General features: G+C 54.8%; 1 protein-coding gene across 4 annotated transcripts in view; it reads left to right on the forward strand.

Moving 5' to 3' along the window:
• Nucleotides 1-21,635, forward strand: part of NFATC2 (nuclear factor of activated T cells 2) — a gene marked incomplete at both ends in the record, with an annotated part of 137,956 nt that overhangs the window by 84,341 nt on the left and 31,980 nt on the right. For all 4 annotated transcript variants that reach the window (XM_080716864.1, XM_080716865.1, XM_080716862.1 and 1 more), the window contains one exon: nt 8,289-8,429. In XM_080716864.1, the coding sequence (XP_080572990.1) occupies nt 8,289-8,429 (141 nt within the window). The remainder of the gene's footprint in view (nt 1-8,288; nt 8,430-21,635) is intronic.

Raw genomic sequence — 21,635 nt, forward strand, 5'->3', positions numbered from 1 at the left:
CAGGTCCAGGTCCAGATCCTGCCTGCCTGTCACACTTTGCATGAGCCCCAAGGCCTGTCCCTACTCTGGGAGACCGATGATTCTTGGTTTGTGGTCTCACAAGACGAAGAGTCAAAGTCAGTGCAACAGACATTCTCGGGGGCCCCCGGCAAGAAGCCACATGCTCCCGTCGCGTCAGCTTGTTGAATCGCGAAGGAGCCCTGTGGAGCTGGCGCTTGTCCATTCTGAAGATGCAGAGATGGAGTGGCCCCTGGACTCCCACGCTGGTCTGTCACCGAGCTGGCTGTGAAGTGGCACGCCGCCACAGCGTCCCTGCCCTGCTGCCAGTGTGCGGGTTTTGTTTATATCTATATAATTAACTAATTAATTTTATTTATTTTGATACTGGAGATTGGACCTAGAAGTACTCTACCTCTGAGTGATACCCTCAGCCCTTTTAATTTATTATTTATTTATTTATTTATTTAGAAGGTCTGGGGTTGGAACCCAGGGGCATTTGACCTCCGAGCTACACCCCCTGCCCCTATTTTTATGATTATGATTATTATTTTTTTTTTGGGTGGTACTGGGGTTCTTGGAAGCCCTTCTGTCTCCGGGCTACACTCCCAGACCTATTTTATATAATTTTTTTAAATTTGGAAATAGGATCCCTTACGCCAGCGCGGCTGGCTTTGAACCTGCGCGATCCTCCTGTCTCCGCCTCCCAAGTGCAGGGATTACAAGCGTGCGCCACCACGCCCGGCTCCTATTTTTATTATTTTGAAACCGGGTCTCAATGAGTTGCAGAGGGCCTCACTAAGTAGCTGAGGCTGTCCGCGAACTGCGATCCTCCAGTCTCAGCCTCCCGAATGCTGGGATTACAAGTGTGCGCCACCACGCCTGGCTCCTTTTTATCTATTTATTTATTTTGAGACAGGATCTTGCTAAGCTGCTGAGGCTGGCCTCGAACCTGTGATCCTCCTGTCTCAGCCTCCGAAGTAACAGGCATATACCACTAAGCCTGGCTAAGGGTGTGTATTTTATAATACAAACAAACAAACAAGTCTGTGATGTGGCCTTGGTTACTTTCTTTGGCAGGAATTGTTTTGCGTTAGCAGAACCCATCCCTCTGCAGAAGGAATTCTTCCCGGCCCACCTCTCCTACCTTCCTTATGGGACCCTAGGGTAGGGTAGACAGTCATTCTTGGCCACCCAGCCCTATGACAGCAGTAACATCCCATTTCCAAGCACACACAGGCCGCCTGGAAGCCGGGGCTGGGCTGGCGCGAGGCTCCATCCTGGGGCCTCTGCACTGTTGGCTGCTCCGCCCCAGGACTGCTCTACTGCTGGTGAGAATAAACACCAGGCTGGCGGAGCCACCGGCACTGGTGGATTCTGGACTCGTAAAACACAGGAGCCCGAGCCACTTTATAACAGAAACCAGAGGCCGGAGAGCAGCAAAAACAGAAAGCCGCTCTGCCGGGGGCACCCCAAAGCCCAGGCAGGAGCGGGGTCACCTCCTCACGCGGGCCCCAGCCTGAGAGGACGGCTTTAAACCCAGGCCCTGATTGGGTTAGGAAACTGCAGGCTGGAGTTTGAAAAATCTGGAATCACCAAATAAATGAAAAGCAAAACAGGAAGGGCCTTGGGTACAAACCGGAAGCCCAGTGGGCTTCCTGAGAGCCCTCCCTTAGGCCCTGGGCGCACCCCAGTTAGCAGCCATAGGCGGTGAGAGCTCGCATCGGCCAGCGGCGGCCCCGGGGGCAGTGGGTCCTGTTTGCAGTTGGATTGGATGCTTCACCACCCAGCTCCCTGAGGACTGCGGGGGCTGCCCCAGGAGTCCCCAGACCGCAGGCAGCCGGCCTTCCCTTTGGAAGGGCTCTTCTGTGGCAAGTCACCTGGAAAGACTGTCATAATGGGCCCGGCGCACGCTTGTCATCCCGGCATCTGGGAGGCCAAGACAGGAGGATCGCGGTTCGCAGACAGCCTCAGCTACTTAGCGAGGCCCTCCGCAACTCAGTGAGACCCTGTTTCCAAATGAAGAATAAAAAAAATAGGGCTGAGGTGTAGCTTGGAGGTAGAATGCCCCTGGGTTCCATCCCCAGTATCACGAGAGAGACAGAGAGAGAGAGACAGACAGAGAGAGAGAGAGAGAGAGAGATTGATTGATTGATTGTTACAATGCAAATAATCCAAAGGCCCTGTGGGGAGCTCAGCACAGGGCTGGGGCATGGCTTGGGTGTCAGCATTTTTCTTAAACACCTGCGCCACCGGCCATAGCCTGAGAGCTGCGCGAGCAGTGGATTGTCCGGTGGGCTGTCACCCAGGCTTGGTGAGACATCTCACCGCAGACCGCACCCGCGGCCCGGAGCCCGCCCCCCTGAGGGACTTCCTGGCCACGTGGTTAATGGAGCCACAGTCTATGGTTCCTGGAGTCCTGGCAGGGGCTAAGCACAGGCCGAACGCTTCTGTCTTCTATCAGATCTTTTATTAAGTCAAAATACACATGACACCAAATTTAGCACTTGAACCTTCTTAAAGTGTAATTGAAGCCGGGCGTGGCCGCTCACCTCTGTAATCCCAGGACGTGGGAGGCTGAGATTGGAGGACCAGCCTCAGCCGGAGCGAGGCCCTCTGCAACTTAGTGAGACCCTGTTTCAAAAAGGAAAACGAAAGTGCAATATGGCGGCACTAGGTGTGTTCACGATGTGGGGTGTTGCTCCGGAACTTTTCTGTTGCTGTAAAAAGAATTCCTGGGCCCTCTTACCAGTCACTACCGTTACCCTGGTAACCACCCCCCATCTCTGTCTCTGCGTGACTGAGCGGGCCATCCAGTCTTGAGCATTTCGTGACTGGGCTCTTTTATAACGAAGGAACTACGTTCCTTTCTGTGGCGGCATAGATTCTGTATGATCCGACCACCTTCCCTGTTTCCCTGATGTCCGGACATCAGGGTTGCTATCAGAAATGTTAGCAAGGCGTGTTGACACACTGGCCTCTTGTGAAGCACACCCGTGGCAGCAGGTGCCGTTAGGCGTTTACACGGGTGCACCTGCGGCTCAGAGAGGTGGAGTGACTTGCCCAGGGCCCACAGCGGGCAGCGGCAGCGCGGGACTCAGAACCATGCCTTCCTGACCCCGCATATATTCTCCTGCGATCTCCCAGAGCTTTGTAGAGATGGCACTACAGACCAAACTGGCTGCAGGCTTTTTTATTTCTTGTAGTAGTAGGAATTGAGCACAGGGGCATTGTATCTTTGAGTGATACCCCAGTGCCTTTTAATTGTTGTTTTGAAACAGGATCTCGCTAGGTTGCTGAGAGTCTGACTAGGCTGCCGAGGCTGTCCTCAACCTGTGATCCTCCTATCTCAGCCTCCCAAGTACTGGGATTATAAGCATGTACCACCATGCGACCATGCCCAGTTTATTTTTTCTTTTTATTTATTTATTTTTGGTGGTACTTGGGGGTGGAACCCACGGGCTTTTCTACCTCCTGGCTATACTCCCAGACCTATTTGTGTGTGTGTGGGGGTGGTGGTGGTACTGGGGTTCCTGGAAACCCTTCTACTTCTGGGCTACACTCCCAGACTTTTTATTTTAAAACAGGGTCTCTTAAGCCAGCACGGCTGGCTTCGAACCTGCACGATCCTCCTGTCTCCGCCTCCCAAGCGTGGGGATTACAAGCGTGCGCCACCACGCCTGGCACCAGACCTATATATTTTTTTTAATACGTTTTGGAAGCAGGGTCTGACTAAGTTGCCGAGAGCCTCACTAAGTAGCTGAGGCTGGCTTCGAACCTGTGTGATCCTACGCCTCCCAAGTGCAGGGATTACAAGCACTGCCCAGCTATTACTTTTTTCTTTTTTAAAACACTCTGTGCTGGGGTACTATCTTCAGACAATTTAAGTCAGAATCTCTGAAACTATCATCCTCAACCAGGGATGATTTTGTGCCCCTCCTCCCCAAGGAACATCCACTCATGTCTTTTTGTGGTTGCCACACTGGGAGGTGGGGTGCTCCTAGCAGCGATGGATAGAAACCAGGCATGCTACAAAATACCCTGCAAGCTGGGCTTAGTGGTGTACACCACACCTGTAATCTCAATAAGTGGGTGGCTGAGACAGAAGGATCGCAGGTTCAAGGTCACCCTCAGCAACTTAGCAGGGCCCTCTGCAACTTAGTGAGACCCTGCTGCAAAATAAAATAAAATAAATAAAATCGGGCTGGGGGTGTAGCTTAGAGGTAGAATGCTTCTGGTTCCCTAGTGCCATAAAAAGCAAAATAGAGCCGGGCGTGGTGGCACACGCTTGTCATCCCAGTACTTGGGAGGCCGAGACAGGAGGATCGCAGGTTCAAAGGCAGCCTCAGCCGCTTAGAGAGGCTCTCAGCAACTTAGTGAGACCCTGTTTCCAAATAAAATATTAAAAAAAAAATAGGTCTGATGGTATAGCACTGAGGTAGAAGGGCCCTGGGTTCCATCCCCAGTATCACACACACACACACACACACACACACACACACACACACACACACACAAATAGAAGCCACCCTGCGGTGCACAGGATGGCTCACGGCAGAGCTGCTCTCTCTTCCTGGTGGCGGGGCTGAGGTTGGGAGCTTTGCCGTGGAAGCAGCCGGGGTATCCAGGGAGTTCCCTGGGACTCTCTGCAGGACCACAAGCCTGAGTGCAGCAGGTCTGGGAGGGGCCTGGAGGCTTATCAAAAGTTAGTCTAAGAGTCTCGTTATTTTCTTTTACTTATTTCTATGATAATTATTATATAATAGTTATTAATTTATTAATAGCATATTAACAATATTATTATATAATAGTTATTATTATTAGTAGTAGTAGTATTAGTATTTGAAAATAAACCCAGGGGCATTTTACCTCTGAGCTATACCGTTGGCCCTTTTTAAAATTTTCGTTTTGAAACAGGGTCTTGCTGAGTTGCTGAGGCTGGCCTTCGACCTGCGATCCTCCTGTCTCAGCCTCCCAAGAACTGCTTGTTCTTGTGACACCACACCCAGCTATCTATCTCGCTAAATTTTCCTTAAAATAACTTTCCCTGGGTGTATTCATTCGAGTCACCCCTCCATGCCAGTCTGGTATGGAGCTGTACCTATTCTCTGTATTTCTATCTTTTAACAGACTTCTTTAAATCTTCAAAATAATAATAATAATAATAATAACTTTCCCTTCCCCGAGAGGCGGGAGATGTAGAACTGGCCATGGCCGGTCAGTGGCTTGCTGGAGGCTCTGATCCATCGTGGCGAGAAGCGGCAAGGCTGTCCCGGCCCTGGACATGTCCCGCTCCCCACAGCGCGGTGATTCACGGAGCAGAGCGGCTCCGGGGCTCGCCTCACACCCTGCCCGGCCCGGCCCGGCCCGGCCCGGCCCCCGGCCCTGCTGGCGGCCGGCCCTTGGCTGGGCTGCCCAGTAGTGATGACTCAGGTTTTCCACCTGGAAACCAGGAGGGGTGGCTCTCACCGCCTCCCCACCCAGCCCCGGTGCCAAAGGCCCCGGCAGCCCCCCGGCTTCATCAAAGGCAAGTCTTAAACCCGGGGACCCACGCCACTGTTTTTACTGCTAATAAATCTCCGTCTGTGGCAGCTCAATTAGGAAGCCATCACAGAACGCCAGTATTGAAAGAAAGGATTAATAACCCGGCCATGTGGGAGGAATTAGCAGCTTCTGCCGAGGGGCCTTTTAATACGCGCTGGCAGGCTGGTCTCTGGGAACGGGGAGCCAGGCACGGAGAGGCGCAGGGGGCTGCTGCGGGTAGCTGGGTTCTGCTTTCAGGGAGAAGCTTCTGGAAGCCCCTGGCGGGTGCACTGTGGACTCCTGAGGCCTGGCCAGGTGCAAGCCCATTGCTCCGCCAGAGTGGCCGCGGCGCCCTGGGGCTGGCAGGAGGGGATGCTCGGCCGCGGACCCCGGGCCCGCTAGGAGGGAAGGGTTAAGTTTGGGCCTCACGGGGCTGCTGCCCGGCTCCCGGATGGGGAGGTCCATGGGCCTGGCATGGAAGTGGCTGGCCGGGTGCCTGGTGCTCTGAACTCTGGGAGGACGGCCAGGAGCTCGGGCTGACACCCAGGGGGAGGGTGCCGCCGGCCACGCCGAGAAGGCGGGCCAGGCAGAGCACGCTGGCCACATCACCGCCTGCTTCCTACCTATCCAGAGGAGCAGCCCGAGAGGGCGCTGTCTCGCTGCTGTGGCGGGGGTGGGGGGCTGAGAGGCGGGGCTCTGTGGACGGGCACACCTGCCTGGGGAGGGCCAGGTCGGAGCCTCGCCATGGGCCGCATGGCGACCCAACCTCGCTCAGCTTCGGCTTTGTATCTGGGTAGGTGGGATTCACTGTCGCTCCTGTTCAGAAGGCCCCGGGGCGCGCTGGAGCATGAGTCTCGTTCGGTGCTTGAGCAGGCCTCCTCGGTTCCGTTCCTTCTTCGTGGACGTAGATAACTGGACGCTTCTAGAGAAGTCTTCATCTACATCTGTTCCCATCCGTCTTTCTACCCACTGTCTGCCCGTGAAGTGCCGGCCTGGGCTTCTAGCCCAACCAGAGCCCCTGCTGCTGACCTTCTAGTGGAGGAAGGGATAGCCCAGTCTTTGGGAGGCTGAAACAGGAGGATCGTGCAGGTTCGAGACCAGACTCAGCAACTTAGCAAGACCCTGTTTCAAAATAAAAAAATAAAATAAAATAAAAAGGGCTGGCGATGTAGCTCGTAGTTGGAATACCCCCGGGTTTAATCCCCAGCACAGAAGAAGAAGAAGGAGAAGAAGAAGAAGAAGCGGAGGAAGAAGAAGTGAGAAAATCCACAAGTGTGTGTTTGAAACGGACAAGCTCCCTGAAGGGAACCAGCAGAGCCGGCAGAGTGGGGTGCAGGGGCAGGCGGGGTCCCTGGAGCCTCTCAGGGGAGAGGACTCTGAGCAGGACCTGGGGGCAGTGACGGAGGAGCGTGCAGCCTCAGCGAGACAGTGCCAGAGAGGCCAAGTGCTCAGAAGCAGGGGCGTCCTTGAAAGGCCGAGAATGTTCTGGAAGTGTGGTGGGAGGAGTGGCCCAGGCAGAGCTTTAGGAAATGAGGCCCACAGCCGGGCGTGATCCCTGCGCTCAGGAGGCGGAGACAGGAGGATTGACAGGTTCAAAGCCAGCCTTGCTGGCTTAAGAGACCCTGTTTCCAAATAAAATATAAAAATAGGTCTGGGAGTGTAGCCCGGAGGTAGAAGGGTTCCATCCCCAGTACCACCAAAAAAAAAAAAATGAGGTCCACAGCCGGGCGTGATCCCAGAGCTTGGGAGGCGGAGACAGGAAGATTGACAGGTTCAAAGCCAGCCTCAGCTACTTAGTGAGGCTCTCAGCAACTTAGCGAGACTTTGTTTCCAAATAAAATAGAAAATAGGTCTGGGAGTATAGCCCGGGAGTAGAAAAGCCCCTGGGTTCCACCCCTAGTACCACAAAAAGAAAGAAAGAAAGAAAGAGAGGAAATGAGGTCCATGGGGGGGGGGTGCATATCCTGCATGTCTAACAGACCATGTTAAGAGTCACAGATAAAAGTCAGACACTATGCCGGGCGTGGTGGCGCACGCTTGTAATCCCCGCGCTTGGGAGGTGGAGACAGGAGGATCGCACAGGTTCAAAGCCAGCCGTGCTGGTGTAAGAGACCCTGTTTCAAAAATATAAAATAGGTCTGGGAGTGTAGCCCGGAGGTAGAAGGGCTTCCAGGAACCCCAGTACCACCCAAAAAAAAAAAAAAAAGTCAGACACGGTGGCGCACGCCTGTAATCCCGGTCCTTGGGAGGCTGAGACAGGAAGATGGCAGGTTTGAGGCCTGTCTCAGCAACTTAGTGAGACCTTGTTTCAAAATAAAAATTAGAAAGGGCTGGGTATATAATTTGGAGATAGAATGTTCCTGGATTCAATCCCCAAGTACAAAAGAATCGCAGATAAATTCTAAAGTGAATGCCCCAGGTACTTCAGGAACAGACCGAGTTCCAAGTTCGGGCTGACCAGGGTAGGAGGAGAGCGTGCTCGTGGGCAGAGGAAAGCTGGATTGGAGAGGCCAGTGCATCCCTTAGAAGGAAACAGGCGTGGATTTCTCCTGCATCTGTCCCTGAATTTGTGATGGGATGATGGCTTTGATCACTCCCGGTGCTTTGACACGAGCAAAGCGCCTGTTGGAGCCATTGCTGTGGGTGCTGGGTCTCTGCGGTGGTGACATGGGTGACGGAGGCAGGCAGGGCTGGCCCCGGGTACTCGGCTGGCTCTCGGGAGCAGGTGCCTGGCCCTCCCATGCTGACCCCTGTTCTTTCTCCCTCAGCCCAGAGGTCTGCCCACGAGCTGCCCATGGTGGAAAGGCAGGACATCGATAGCTGCCTGGTCTACGGCGGCCAGCAGATGATCCTCACCGGGCAGAACTTCACAGCGGAGTCCAAGGTCGTGTTTACTGAGAAGACCACAGGTCAGTGGCTTTTGAGCTCTTTCTCTCCTCTGGAGCCACGCAGAGGTGACCACATTTTCCTCCTACGTAACACCGGGTCCTGTTGGGTGGAGTTTTACACCCTGCCCTTTGACTCTCACTGATGGAGTTTTATACCCTGCCCTTTGACTCTCACTGATGGAGTTTTATACCCTGCCCTTTGACTCTCACTGATGGAGTTTTATACCCTGCTCACTGTTGTCAGTAGCTGTGAGCTCACTACCACCGTGTGCCATGATATATTCTAATGGTTCTTAGTTGTCTTAATGGGTGCTGAAATTTCCCCCATCCTTGACCCTATAGCACATAAATAATTTTTTTAAGTTTTTTTTTTAATTACTAAGGAGAGAAGCCAAAGAGCATAGTGATTGATTAAGCACATGTGCTCTGGCCTTGAATATCCTGGGTTCAGCTGCTGACTGTCCTAGAAGGTCTAACCTCTGTAATTCCGTTTATTCATGTATAGAATGATAATAACAAGAGTTCTTACCGCAGAGGGTCATCAAAAAACTTAAGCAAATTAATATATACCAAGTAATTATAACAGTATCAGGGATATCATAAAACTAGTAAACACTGACTACTTCTATTTTTATTCTAAGTAGTGCTGTACTTAATATTCATATCCTTTTTAGATTAATCTTCAGTGTATGGATTTCTACGTACATTTTGTTGTGGTTTATTTTTATTTTATTTTATTTATTTATTTTGTTTGTGGGTCTGGGGATGGAACCCAGGGGCATTCGACCTCCGAGCTACACCCCTGCCCTATTTTTTTTATTTTTTATTTTGAAACCAGGTCTCACTGAGTTGCGGAGGGCCTCACTAAGTACTGAGGCTGTCCGCGAACCGCGATCCTCCCGTCTCAGCCTCCCGCATGCTGGGATTACAAGCATGCACCACCTCGCCCGGCTCGGTTTATTTAGGATCATTTCCTAGCAGTAGAGTTTGGGGTAGTCGTTGTTACGATTAACCTTCATATGCGTGAATCTCTGTGTCTGTTAGTGTTCTTTGCTCAGAGTTCATTCCTGGCATGGAGTTTCAGAGGATCATTTGGAGGGCTTGAAGTACGTATTGCTAAATTATCTTCCAGAAACCTGCGCACTGGAGCATCTACCACACCAGTGGTACTTGCATCCTGTCCCAGAAACGGCGCCCTCCCCCGTACTTAGCGTCTCAGAAATGGCGCCCTCCCCCGTACTTAGCGTCTCAGAAATGGCTCCCTCCCCCGTACTTAGCGTCTCAGAAATGGCTCCCTCCCCACTTAGCGTTTCTCAGCAACCCGGGGTGTGAAGCTTTGTTGACCTCCGGTGTGTGGCGGGGCAGGTGCTGTCGATCCAGAGGCAGCACCACAGGAGCCGAGCTGTTGAGAGGTGGTTTGGGTGGAGCCGAGGCTGGCAGGGCTGCGGTCCCTTTGGGAAATGGAAGTGCTGAGTCTGATGTGCCCACCGGCCTTCCTGGACGAAGCGCGGTCTCACTTCTGAGAAGGCGGGAGGTCGGTGGGCAGGGCGGCCATGTGGTCTGGACGAAGCCACAGACCCCGGCTGGATGTTGCCCTGGGAGCTGTCGGCTAGGACAGCTCATTATCCCTGGCTGTGGAAGAACAAAAGGTGTGGGGGTTCGCCACGGGAGCGCCGTCACTGTGCCCAGGTGTAGGGCCCGTCCTGTCTTCTCATCCCCAGATCAGTCTATCACAGATATGCCAAAGGAGAAAGTGGGCTCAGAGAGGTGCAGCGGCTTACCCAGCGTGGCATGGCGCCCAGCCCTTGAGGGGGACTCATACCTGCGCTGCTGACCCTGCAGCGCGGCCAGGGCCAGCGGGAGGGGCCATGTGTGGCAGAGCAGGGATCCTGGAGGCCCTGAAGGCAGCCGGGGGCATGGGTGGCAGGTTCTGTGCTGGCCCTGCCACCTGCAAGCTTCCAGCTGGTGGCTGGGGCTGTGGGCGCGTCACACAGCGGGAGGCCAGGCCTGGGTGGGTGGTGCCTGTGCATTACCTGGGAGCGAAGCCTCATCTCCCTGAGCTTGGCTAGCTCTGCGGGCACCGGGCCAGCTGAGGGGCATGGCCCCGGAGACGGCCACGGCCGCCATGGCTGCTACCGACACTCGGCCTTTCAGAGTTGAGAGCCACTCTGGGTGTTTATCATCGCTCCTCCTCCTCCTCCTCCTCCTCCTCCTCCTCTTCCTCCTTCCCTTCTCTTCCTCCTCCTTCTCCACCTCCTCCTCCTCCTCTTCCTCTTCTCTTCCTTCCCTTCTCTTCCTCCTCCTCCTCCTCCTCCTCCTCCTTTTTCTCCTCCTTCTCCTCCTTTATCTCCTCCTCCTTTTTCTCCTTCTCCTCCTTTTTCTCCTCCTCCTCCTCCTTTTGGTATTGAGGATTTAATTCAGGGGTGTTCTACCTCCAAGCTACACCCCAGCCCTATTTTATTCTTTATTTTGATACATAGTCTAAGTTATTGAGGCTGGCCTTGAACCTGCGATCCTTCTATCTGAGCCTCCCCAGTACTGAGATGACAGGTGTGTGCCACTGCACCTGCCTTCTTCGTCCCTTCTCGGTGTGGGTTTTCTTCAGGCCCGTGAGAAGGGGAGGCAGAGACCCCAGAATCCTGCTTGGGTGAGCTGGCACAAGGGGACCCACTTAGAGAGAGAGAATCCGGGTGAATGCAGTCCTGGAGTGAGGGCAGGAGGCAAGCAGAGACCCCCTGCGCCCCTAAGAAGCGCCGGCTCTGCGCTCTGCAGAGGGCCCTTGAGTTCAGCTCTCAGGGCGCCGGGCCTGCTCTTCCGACCCCGGGCTCCCCTCCCTGCCCAGCGCACTGCAGGGGGAATCCCTGTTACTCAACCTCTGTTTTCCAAAACGTATCCGGTTGCCCATCTCCATGGACACTTTGGCCGAGGCCTGCGGGCGGGCGGGCTGCAGAGGTTGAAGGCAGGGGAATCCCAGCTGTTTCTTACATTAAGAAAAGGTGACAGCTCGGGGCTAATCTTAGCCCGGAGTTGGTTTGGTCATCGGCACCACCCGCCCCAGGGTTCTTTTTATAGCAGAGGACTAAAATGGGATTGGCAGTTTCCACTCCAGCAAGATGACAGATGGGAAAGATAGAAAAACAGGAGAGGACGGCGCGGGGCTGCAGTCAGAAGGGCCGGTGTTTTGGAAAATGGCATCTTATTTATAGCAGCTGTAATAAGAATGATGATTTTATTATTTTTATGCCTATTTTTAATGATTTGCATGACTTGCAAGAACCTGGGAGAGCCTCCTGCCTGTCTCTTCCCTTTGTGGGGCTGCGGCGATGCTATGGGTTCTCCTCTGCCTTAAGATGCCCCGGGTCCGGCTCTGCCCCGGGACCTCAGCTTTTGCTGTTTGCATGTCTTTTCTTTGGTGGCACTGGAGATTGCACCCAGGGGCATTCTACCTCCGAGCTACAACCCCAGCCGTTTTAATTTTTTTTACCTTATAGGTCTTCCTTATTTATTTTTATTGGTGCATCATAATCGTGCATCCTGATGCAGTTTGGTGGTAGAGGCTCACATGCACACCCTCGCTGTGCCTGCCCTGGTTCCCGCCCACCCCCTCTCCCTCTCCCATTCCCAAGCGCAGAGATCGGCTCCGATGAGTCTGTGTCCGGGCATCATGTCTCGCCCCAACTCCTCAGCTAAGCCCACTCCTCGGCTCCACTAAGGTTTCTCCTGTCTGGAGTCCCCCCTCTGTCCCAGCTTCTCCTGAGCTCCCGCTTATGAGGGAGGACATCCGGACTTTAACTTTTGTGACTCACTAGTCTCTTAACATGATGTCCTCCGGTTCCATCCATTTCCCTGCAAAGGACATAATTGTGTTCTTCTTTATGGCTGAATAGCGTTCCACTGTGTGCATATCCCATAGTTTTATATTTTATTTTATTATTTATTTTATTTTTTTTTTTGGTGGTACTGGGGTTCCTGGAAGCCCTTCTACCTCCGGGCTACACTCCCAGACCTATTTTTTTATATTTTTATTTGGAAACAGGGTCTCCTAAGCCAGCGCGCGCGGCTGGCTTCGAACCTGCGCGATCCTCCTGTCTCCGCCTCCCAAGCGCGGGGATTACAAGCGTGCGCCACCACGCCCGGCATTATATTTTATTTTAAGGAATGGAGCCCCAGAAACAGGAGGGATTGGACCTCCGAGCTGCACCCCCAGCTATGTTTAATTTTTATTTGGAAACAGGGTCTCACTCGGTTGATGGGAGTCTCACTACTTGCGGAGGCTGGCCTGCAACCTGCGACCCTCCTGTCTCAGCCTCCCCAGGATGGACACGTGCGCCACGGTGCCCTGCAAGGCCTTTGCTTTTGCCGTTTGCTCTCGAAGGCTCTTCCCAGCCTCTCTTTCCTAATCTGCCTCCTGCTGGTTCTCAGGTGAGAGGTCGCTCCTTTCAGAGCGCTCCTTGGCCACAGTTCTCCAGCTGTCCCGCCTCCCCGCACCCAGGCGCCTTATTTGTAATGCCTGTTGCCGGCTGGCCTGTTGGCCAGTCTCTGCCCTGGGCTCTGAGTTTCTTGAGGGCAGGGTCTCGTATGTGCCCATCTCCTTAGCACCCAGGACAGCGCCTACACGTATCACCGTAAATGAATGAACACCCCGTCTCGTCAGCCGAGCCTCGAGGACACGCAGCCGCTCCCCGTCTTACTACCCAAGGCAGGTGAGGCTCGGAGCGGTCCGGCCAGGGACCTGGGGTCAGCCTGCAGCGTCCGCCCGGAGCTGGAATCTCAGCCGGCCTTTATCCCAACCCCAGAGTGTTTTCTTTGGGCAGAGAGAAGCCAACAGAACGATCAGGACCTTCTCTACTTACCGTTCTTGGTAATTGCTGAAAAGCCATTTATGTGTTCTCTGAAACGGTAAAAATAAAATAAAATAAAGCGTCACCTCCCAGGCAGAGGTCAGGCGGGGGAAAGTTCGGGCTGTCCCCAACTTCAGCTGGGAACCCTGGGCCCTGGGCCTCAGGCGGAGTCGGGGGTCCCAGCAAAACATTGCAAAACAGGAAAAAATCTAAGGGCGCCAAAATAAAGACGGCGTGGCAGCGGAAGCCGGGTTGCCATGGCTCCGAGCGACTCTCGGGCCTGGGCGGGCTCCAATGTTTTGGAAGGTTCCTCTTCGTGACACAGGGTTATGGAATGCTCCAGCTGGGGAGTCCTGGTGCAGGCTCCCCTGGCCCTGCCAGGGAGCTCCGCCTCTCATTCCGCGGGGGCGTCGGCTGGAAACGGGCCTACCAGGGATTACTCAGCTTTGCAACTGAAATCGTTTGAAGAGGATTTCTGTTTTGCTGGACGGTTTTCTTGGCGCGGTCCTGATGGGAGAAGCGCCTGTCACCTGTCGAAAGGGCAAATTGATTTTTTTTAATTTTTTTTTTTAAAAAGGAGGCGTGGGCGGTGGAATTCCCTCTTCCCCCCTGAGTCACTGTGTCCTCTGATGACTCATTCGCTTTATTACTTGGAGGTTCCCAAAGGTTGTATTTGGGGCTTTGTTTAATAAATAGAAATGCCTATGCTTAAAATATAATTAAAAAAAATTTTTTTTGCTAAGTCAGGATTTTCCCATGAGTTAGCATCGTGGGGGGATTGGGAACCGCTTCCAGCTGACCGCTCCTGCCCCACCTGTTTCTCCCTGGGTTTGGCTTCCCGGGCATCCCTCTCTGGGTCCCCTCTGGGAAATGTCAGACTCCAGGCTGGGCTGGCGTGACTAAGGCGCCGGGGACCTTTGCCCCTGGTGACTCACAGCCTCGGTGTCGTGGCCCCTGGGCTGGAGCCCATCTCACAGCTCAGCTGGCCTGCGCACAAGCTCTCCTCCAAAGACAGAGAGAGGCTTTTCTCTCAAGTGGAGAAAATGGTCTCGTTTTCAGAGAGCTCAGCATTGACCGATCTCGGGCCCCTGTGGGTGTAAGATCAGACTTTCAGATGGAAACATATCGTGGTTCACGCTGTTCGGATACTTTTGAAAGTGGCCACCCAGAAATGAGTATTCAGCCGGGCGCGGTGGCGCACGCTCGTCATCCCAGCATTTGGGAGGCTGAGACAGGAGGATCTCGGTTCCAGGACAGCCTCGGCTACTTAGTGAGGCCCTTCGCAACTCAGTGAGACCTGTTTCAAAATAAGGAATAAAAATAGGGCTGGAGGTGCGGCTTGGGGGTAGAGTGCCCCTGGGTTCCATCCCCAGTACCGCAAGAAAAGAAATGTTTCTAAGTTAACCTGGGTCCTGGCTTTCCCACCATCAGACGTCGTTCTTGAAGCCAGGAGCCTCTTGCGTGGCTCCCGCTTGGCAGGCTGGAGGTTGGCACACCCAGCAGCCTCGGCCAAGGGCTGGATCAGCCTCTCTCGATGCACCTTGGAGCTCGGTTTCCCCATCTCTTACATGGGTGGCAATTCCACAGCAAAAGGAGATGAAGGACCTGAAATGTCCTGTGCGTAATAGATGCTCAGAAAATGCCAGCCGCCCTCCGGGTGCCCTCTGGGAGCTCAGTTTGCTGCCCATGGAGTCCAAGAGGGAGAACCCTGCTGGCACGGTGGCACACGCTTATAATCCCAGGTCTTGGGAGGCGGAGACAGGAGGAGCACAGGCTCGAGGCCAGCCTCATCAATTTAGTGAGATTCTCAGCAACCTAGCAAGATCGTGTCTCAAAGCAAAGAATAAAAAATAAAAGGTCTAGGAGTACAGTTTGGAGGTAGAATGCCTCTGAGTTCAATCTCTAGTTCAAAAATTAAATAAATAATAAATAAAGAGGGAGGCCCTCTGTAGTGTCTTGTCTGAGAGACTACAGAATGACCCTGGCATCGTGGTCTGACAGCCCTGGAGGGACCTCGCAAGTGGCCAGCTGCCTCCCCTCCCCCACTGTGCAGATGGGGAAGCTGAGTCACACGGTGTGGTTGGCAGACTTCCTCAAGACAACAGAGCTTATCAGGGGAGGGTGAGGCCCCAAACCCCAGCTTCCTGGTTCCCTGCAGAATCCTGGGGTTCAACCCTAACTGTGGTCAGTGCTGGGAGTCGTGCTGGGGTTGGACGAGCCGGCGTCCGGAACCGGCCTGTGCGTCCAGCTGGCCATGACCAGCCGCGGGCTGCCGGCCTCGTCCTGCTCACTCAGCTCCACTGCTTCCAAACCATCCCCAGGGACTTCTGAGCATTCAGTCATGACCCAGGACAGATGAGGCCCCAGCCCCCAAACTTGTTTATAAGCAGGATGCTCTCAGGTGAAGAGATGCTGGGAAATCGCCCAATCAGGTCACGAGGGGAGGGGGCAAGGGCTCTGGAGTCAGGGGTGGGGGGAATACAGGCTACACAGTTAAATCAACTTCAGACCCACAGTGAGCTGCTTTAGCAAAAGTGGGTCCCAGAGCCAGGCCTGGTGGCACACGCCTGTGATCCCAGTACTTGGGAGGCTGAGACAGGAGGATCGCAGGTTCGAGGTCAACCTCAGCAACCTAGTGGGACTCTGTTTCAAGATTAAAAATAAGAAGTAAAAAGGAGTGGCGGTGTAGCTTGAAGGTAGAAAGCCCCTGAATTCAATCATTCAATCATTTTATATATATATATATATATATATATATATATATATATATATATATATTAAAGAAAAGAGCGTGTCCATTGTGGGACATTCAACTTGAAGAGGATGTCCTGAGTTTTTATTGGAGGAATGTGGCAACCCTGGAGGAACTTTCCTGAAGAGGCCTGGAGCAGATCCCTAGGGTGGGAAAGGAAGAGCCGCCATGGGGAGGAGGCGGAGGCCGGGGCCGGCGCAGCAGCGTGGGGATGAGCTTGGGCTTTCAAGGTACCAAAAGCGGAGGGTGAGGCCAGAGCATCGTGGGGAGGGCGAGGGTCACCTGAGCCCAGAGAGGCTGTGGGCGCGGGGCGGGCGGGGCGGGGCCGGTCAGCATGGCGAGGAGTCTGGGTTTCCTTCCAAAGTGGCTGTGGACGCAGGTGACATGACCAGGTTTATGTTTTGAGATTGTTCTGCTGGTCCTTAGGGCGAGGGGCTGGGTCGGAGGCGACGCTGGGCTGCGGCTCCGGTTGTGGGTGCCTGGGCCGGCTGGGTCAGCACCCCCAGTAGTGGCGAGCGGGAGAGAGGACAGCGCTGGGCAGCCACCCCCAAATCCTCAGCAGATCCGCTTGGGAGGCGCCATTCGCTGTTTCTGACAGGTCACACCCCCAGCAAAGAGGACACCTGTGATGGCCCCAGGGAGGGCTGCGCTCCTGCTTATCAGAAAGAAGACGAGACCACTTTGACCTTTTTTTTTTTTTTTTTTTTTTGTGGTGCTGGGGATTGAACCCAGGGACATTCTACCTCCGAGCTACACCCTCGGCCTGATTTTTTCTTTATTTTGAAACAGGGTCTCACAGAGTTGCGAAGGGCCTCACTAAGTAGCTGGGGCTGCCCACGAACTGCCATCCTCCTGTCTCAGCCTCCCAAATGCTGGGATCACAGAGGTGCGCCACCAAGCCCAGTTCAGCCCTATTTTTTTTTTTTTTAATTCTCTATTTGGAAACAGAGTCTCACTAAGTTGCAGAGGTCCTTGCTAAGTTACTGGGGCTGGCCTTGAACCTGTGAGCCTCCTGTCTCAGCCTCCCAAGTCCTGGGATGACGGGTGTGTACCACTGTGCCAGACATTTGACCATCTTCAGCTAATATATATTTTTTTTTTTTGGTGGTACCCGGGTTCCTGGAAGCCCTTCTACCTCCAGGCTACACTCCCAGACCTATTTTATATTTTTATTTGGAAACAGGGTCTCTTAAGCCAGCAAGGCTGGCTCTGAAACTGCGCGGTCCTCCTGTCTCCACCTCCCAAGCGCGGGGATTACAAGCGTGCGCCACCACGCCCGGCTTCAGCTAATTTTTAAAAGCAGAGTCAGGGCAGGGGAGCATCAGGTAAGGATTCCCAGAGTGAGCTGACACTTCTGTTTCCTGGGGGCCCTGGAGCCCTGCGGTGCGGTCGTGCTCAGGCACATGCCCTGACAGCCAACTACGGTGGGGTGGGCTGCCCAGGCTGCCCCGGCCCCGCCCCTGCCAGCCCTGTGCTTCCTGTGTGCATTGTTCCAGGGCTCTGCAAAGAGCTGTCTGCAGAAAGGTGCAGATAGCGCGGCCACCCGCAGCCTGCTCGCTCTCGCAGGCCAGCCTGGAATCTCTTCTTGAGCTGGTGGTACAGCAGAGTCAGCAGTCAGGCTAATTAAGGACGACGCTGGCTGCAGCCCGGCCCCCACCGGGCTTTTCTTGCAGAGCCTCCTCTAACCCAGCCCCTTCGCGAAGCTCCTGGCTCCTCTTTCTTCCCCTCTGACTAAGAATTGGAAGGGCCTTTGGTGCTGGCTGACAGCGGGATGGGGAAGTTTGCCCAGACATCTGCTCTGGAGACCAAAGGCCTTTATTTTATTTCAACCCCGTGCAGTAGAAGTGTGTGTGGTTCCCTCCGCGCTATTCCACGTGGGCAGTGCTGCCCGGAGCCCCTCGCGGGAGCGGGTCAGGGGCGGGCAGGCTGGAGCTGCTGGGGGTACCACGCAGAGTGCTGTGAGGAAGTGTGGCGCCTCCTCTGCCCCCGTGCGTCCTGATCCTTTCTCACTGGTTGGTTTGCAAAAAAGACTCTTCAGTAGGCCCCCAGGGCTCCTCTGGGGGGCCTTCTGCTGCAGAGGCCTGGGGCAGGGGGCTTCCTGAGCTCTTGACTGGGGGCTTCGCACCGTGATGTCTCGAGGTGAAGGCTCCTGGATTCAGCTGGTGTTTTAATGAGCAGCTGTTATGCACCGGGTTAAGGCAGACAGGAAGGTAGGCGTGGCCCTACCCTTGGGGCGCTCAGAACCTGGTGTGGGGAAGTGGCAGACCTACTGGTAGTAAGTATGATAAACCCAGAGGATGGCCGAGGGTCGGTGAGAAGGGGCGCTCAGGGGCCTCCCCTGGGGGTGCAGAGAGGAGGGCCCCAGAGGTGGACCTGGCGCTCGGCGTGGACATGCATGGTTGCGAGGGCTGGAGATGGCGCGGTGGCTGAGGCTGGGTTGGGAAGGAAAGTCGGGCTGGGAGGCAGGGCCCATCCCGGAGAGAGGGGAGCCTTGAGGCTGCGGCTTTCTTGGGTGCTGGTGAGATGTCGGGCCCCGCGCCCCAGCCTGGGGACCCCTCGGGGGCAGGAAGGCCTGGGAGGCTCCTCTGGACCCCTGTCTTCACTCTGGCTGACCATCCTGGTGTCGCTCCCTCCCTCTCTCTCCACACACCCCCTTCTCTCTCTCCTTTTCATTTTTTTATTTTTTGGTACTTGAACCCAAGGGCGGTCTACCTCTGAGCCACTATTTTATCTTGAAACAGGGTCTTGCTAAGTTGCTGTGGCTGGCCCCGTACCTCCTCTCCTCCCATCTCGGCCTCCCAAGCACTTGGGAACTTGGGATACAGGTGGGCACCACCACACCTGAGTGTGCTGGGGTGCGCGCGCGCTCCCCCCCCCTCTCTCCCTCTCTCTCCTCTCCCTCTCTCTCTTCTCTCTCTTCTCTCCTCTCTCCCTCTCTCTTCTCTCTCTCTCCCTCTCTCTCTTCTCTCTCTTCTCTCCCCTCTCTCTCTCTTCTCTCCGGTCTCTCCCTCTCTCTTCTCTCTCTCCTCTCTCTTCTCTCTCTCTCTCCCTCTCTCTCTTCTCTCTCTCTTCTCTCCCTCTCTCTCTCTTCTCTCCTCTTCTCTTCTCTTCTCTCTCTCTCTCCCTCTCTCTCTTCTCTCTCTTCTCTCCCTTTCTCTCTCCTCTTCTCTTCCTCTCCTCTCTCTTCTCTCCTCTCTCTTCTCTCTCTCTCTCTCTCTCTCTCTCTCCCTCTCTCTCTCTCCTCCCTCCCTCCCTCCCTCTCTTTTAAAGCTAAGATGATGACGAGAAGACCCATTTGTAAAAGTAAAGAAAATCAAGCGCGTGGACTCTCCCACAACAGACTCCAGCCCTGTGGACCCTCCCGCCCGCGCCTGCAGGAGGAATGCTAACATGGTGCTAAGAGCTTCTGGCTAAGAAATGCCTTTTTGTCAATATTTACACCTGCTGGGCTCAAGCCCGAGAGCGAGGCCAGCGCTGGACCTCTCTGTGCCTGGGTGTCCTCGCCTACGGCATGGGCTGATCAGGCCGTGTCTGTGAGTTTCAGAGCAATGCCTGGCATGTGGTGGCTGCCCCTAAGATTTGGGGTGAGAAGCCGGGTGAGGGCGAGGGTCAGTACATGCAGGGCCTGGAAGGCCCCATGGAGCTCCGAGGCTCTCTTGGGGTCCAGGAAAGCAAGAAAGAGTTGAGAAGACCTTTGCGGCTGTGTGACCCCAGGACCCTGCCTGGGTACGCTTGCCCATCCTCCTGGGAGCTGGTCTCTCTCCTCAGGAACCTGGAGGACTTCTCCGTTGGTGCTGGTTTGAGCCAGTTGTTGCTTAAAGGTTATACATGTCTTTGCACCAGCTCTTTCTTCCTGGGCCTCAGTTTCCCCTTCTGACGGCACTGGGCCGGCTCATTTCTAGGCCATTTACTGCCGGTGAGCGGGAGTCCTCAGGCCGCAGATGGGTGGAGGCCAATCCTGTGCACTCCCACTGGAGAGGGGACAAGGTCTCCCTCCTGTGTCTCAGCCCCGGAAGGAGAGCCAACCCAAGAGAAGCCCAGCCCAGCGGCCCTTGCCTGGACGTGGGCATTTTGTATCCTCCAAGCTTTGCTGCTGCCCCTTGCTGGTGTGGGTTGAGGCTGAGCGCCAGAAGGAGGCTTTACCGAGGCCCAGCCTCCCTCAGGCGCCTGCCCTCCCTCCCCGTGACGAGTGCTGGAAGGTTCTCCTTCCTTTCAAGTGGCTACGCTCATGGGAGAAAGAGCTGGGTTTCTATCCTGGCAGAACTCAGCCAGGGAGCCGGGTGCGGTGGTGCACGCTTGTAACCCGAGTACTTGGGAGGCCGAGATGGGAGGATGGCAGGTCCTGGATCAGCCTTAGCAGCCTCGTGAGGCCCTCAGCAAATTAGACCCTGTTTTAAAAAAGCAAACAAGCCAGCCGTGATGGCGCAGGCTTGTAATTCCCGCTCTTGGGAGGCGGAGACAGGAGGATCGCGCAGGTTCGAAGCCACCCTGTTTCCAAATAAAACAGGTCTGGGAGTGTAACCCGGAGGTAGAAGGGCTCCATCCCTATAAATAAATAAATAAATAAATAAATAAATAAATAAATAAATAAATAAATAAATCCCCAAACTGGGCTGGGAATGTAGCTTAGAAGAAAAATGCTTCTGGATTCAACCCCAGTAAAAACATACACATATACACACACAGAACTTAGCCAGCGGACAGGGAAGAGGGCCACGACCCAGGCACCAACACGTCATTGTCTCTGGGTTTCCAGCCTGGTCTCTGGCTCAGGGCTCAAGTTGCAGTCAGCGAGGGGTCCGGGCTGAGTCACTCTGTCGTGGGCTCCCTGTCTGTCCACGGCCTTGGACCTGCCTCTGGCGTAAAAACACGGACAGTCCCCACCTTCCCACACCTTCCTCGGTCATCTTGGGAATCTCACCCAAGGACGTGCAGCAGAGACGCATCGCCGCCTGTCGCAGGACCGCTAGCTGGACCCTGCTCCTTCCTGCAAATCACTCAGGTTGCAGGGTCGGGGGAGCAGCCGCAGGTGTCCTGTGTATCGGGCGGGCATGTCAAATAGCGCAGCCCTGGTCTCTCGAGGGCAGCCTTGAGCTGGGGCTGTGTGGGTTCCAATCCGAGCTGTCACAGAAGATGCAAATCCCGGGCTCGGGGAGGCCCAGGGGTGCCGCGGTCAGATGCTGGCACGTGCCGCTCCCCGCAGCCCACCTTGGGCGGCTCTGCGCAGGAGCATACGAAGCCCCTGAGGGGTCCTGCGGTCAAGAAACCTTCTGGGCTTTGACTGGGCGTTTTCTAGATGCTTTTAGCACGGGGACGTTTTTCCCCTTCTCATAAAACCATTTAATATCCTTCCGAATCAGTGTTCCATACAACACCCTGGAAACACTTCTGGAAATGATTGGTTTCAGCTGACAGCTGCCCAGTGGCCAACGTAGGTGGTCAGCGAAGGAAACCTCTGATTCGGGAAGGCGAAGTTGTGTTTGGACCAACTCGCTGGCCCCGGACGGGGAAACGGCTCGCCGCGCCCGGGAAGGAGCGTGGAGCGTGGAGCAGGGGCTTCTCATCGGGCGCTGAGCCGGCCCGTACCAGAGCGGGGCTGGCTCTGCCGGACGGTGCAGGGTGGGCTCCCGGGTT

This window comes from Muscardinus avellanarius, assembly GCF_963383645.1.
Source record: "Muscardinus avellanarius genome assembly, chromosome: 19".
NCBI classification, from domain to species: domain Eukaryota; kingdom Metazoa; phylum Chordata; class Mammalia; order Rodentia; family Gliridae; genus Muscardinus; species Muscardinus avellanarius.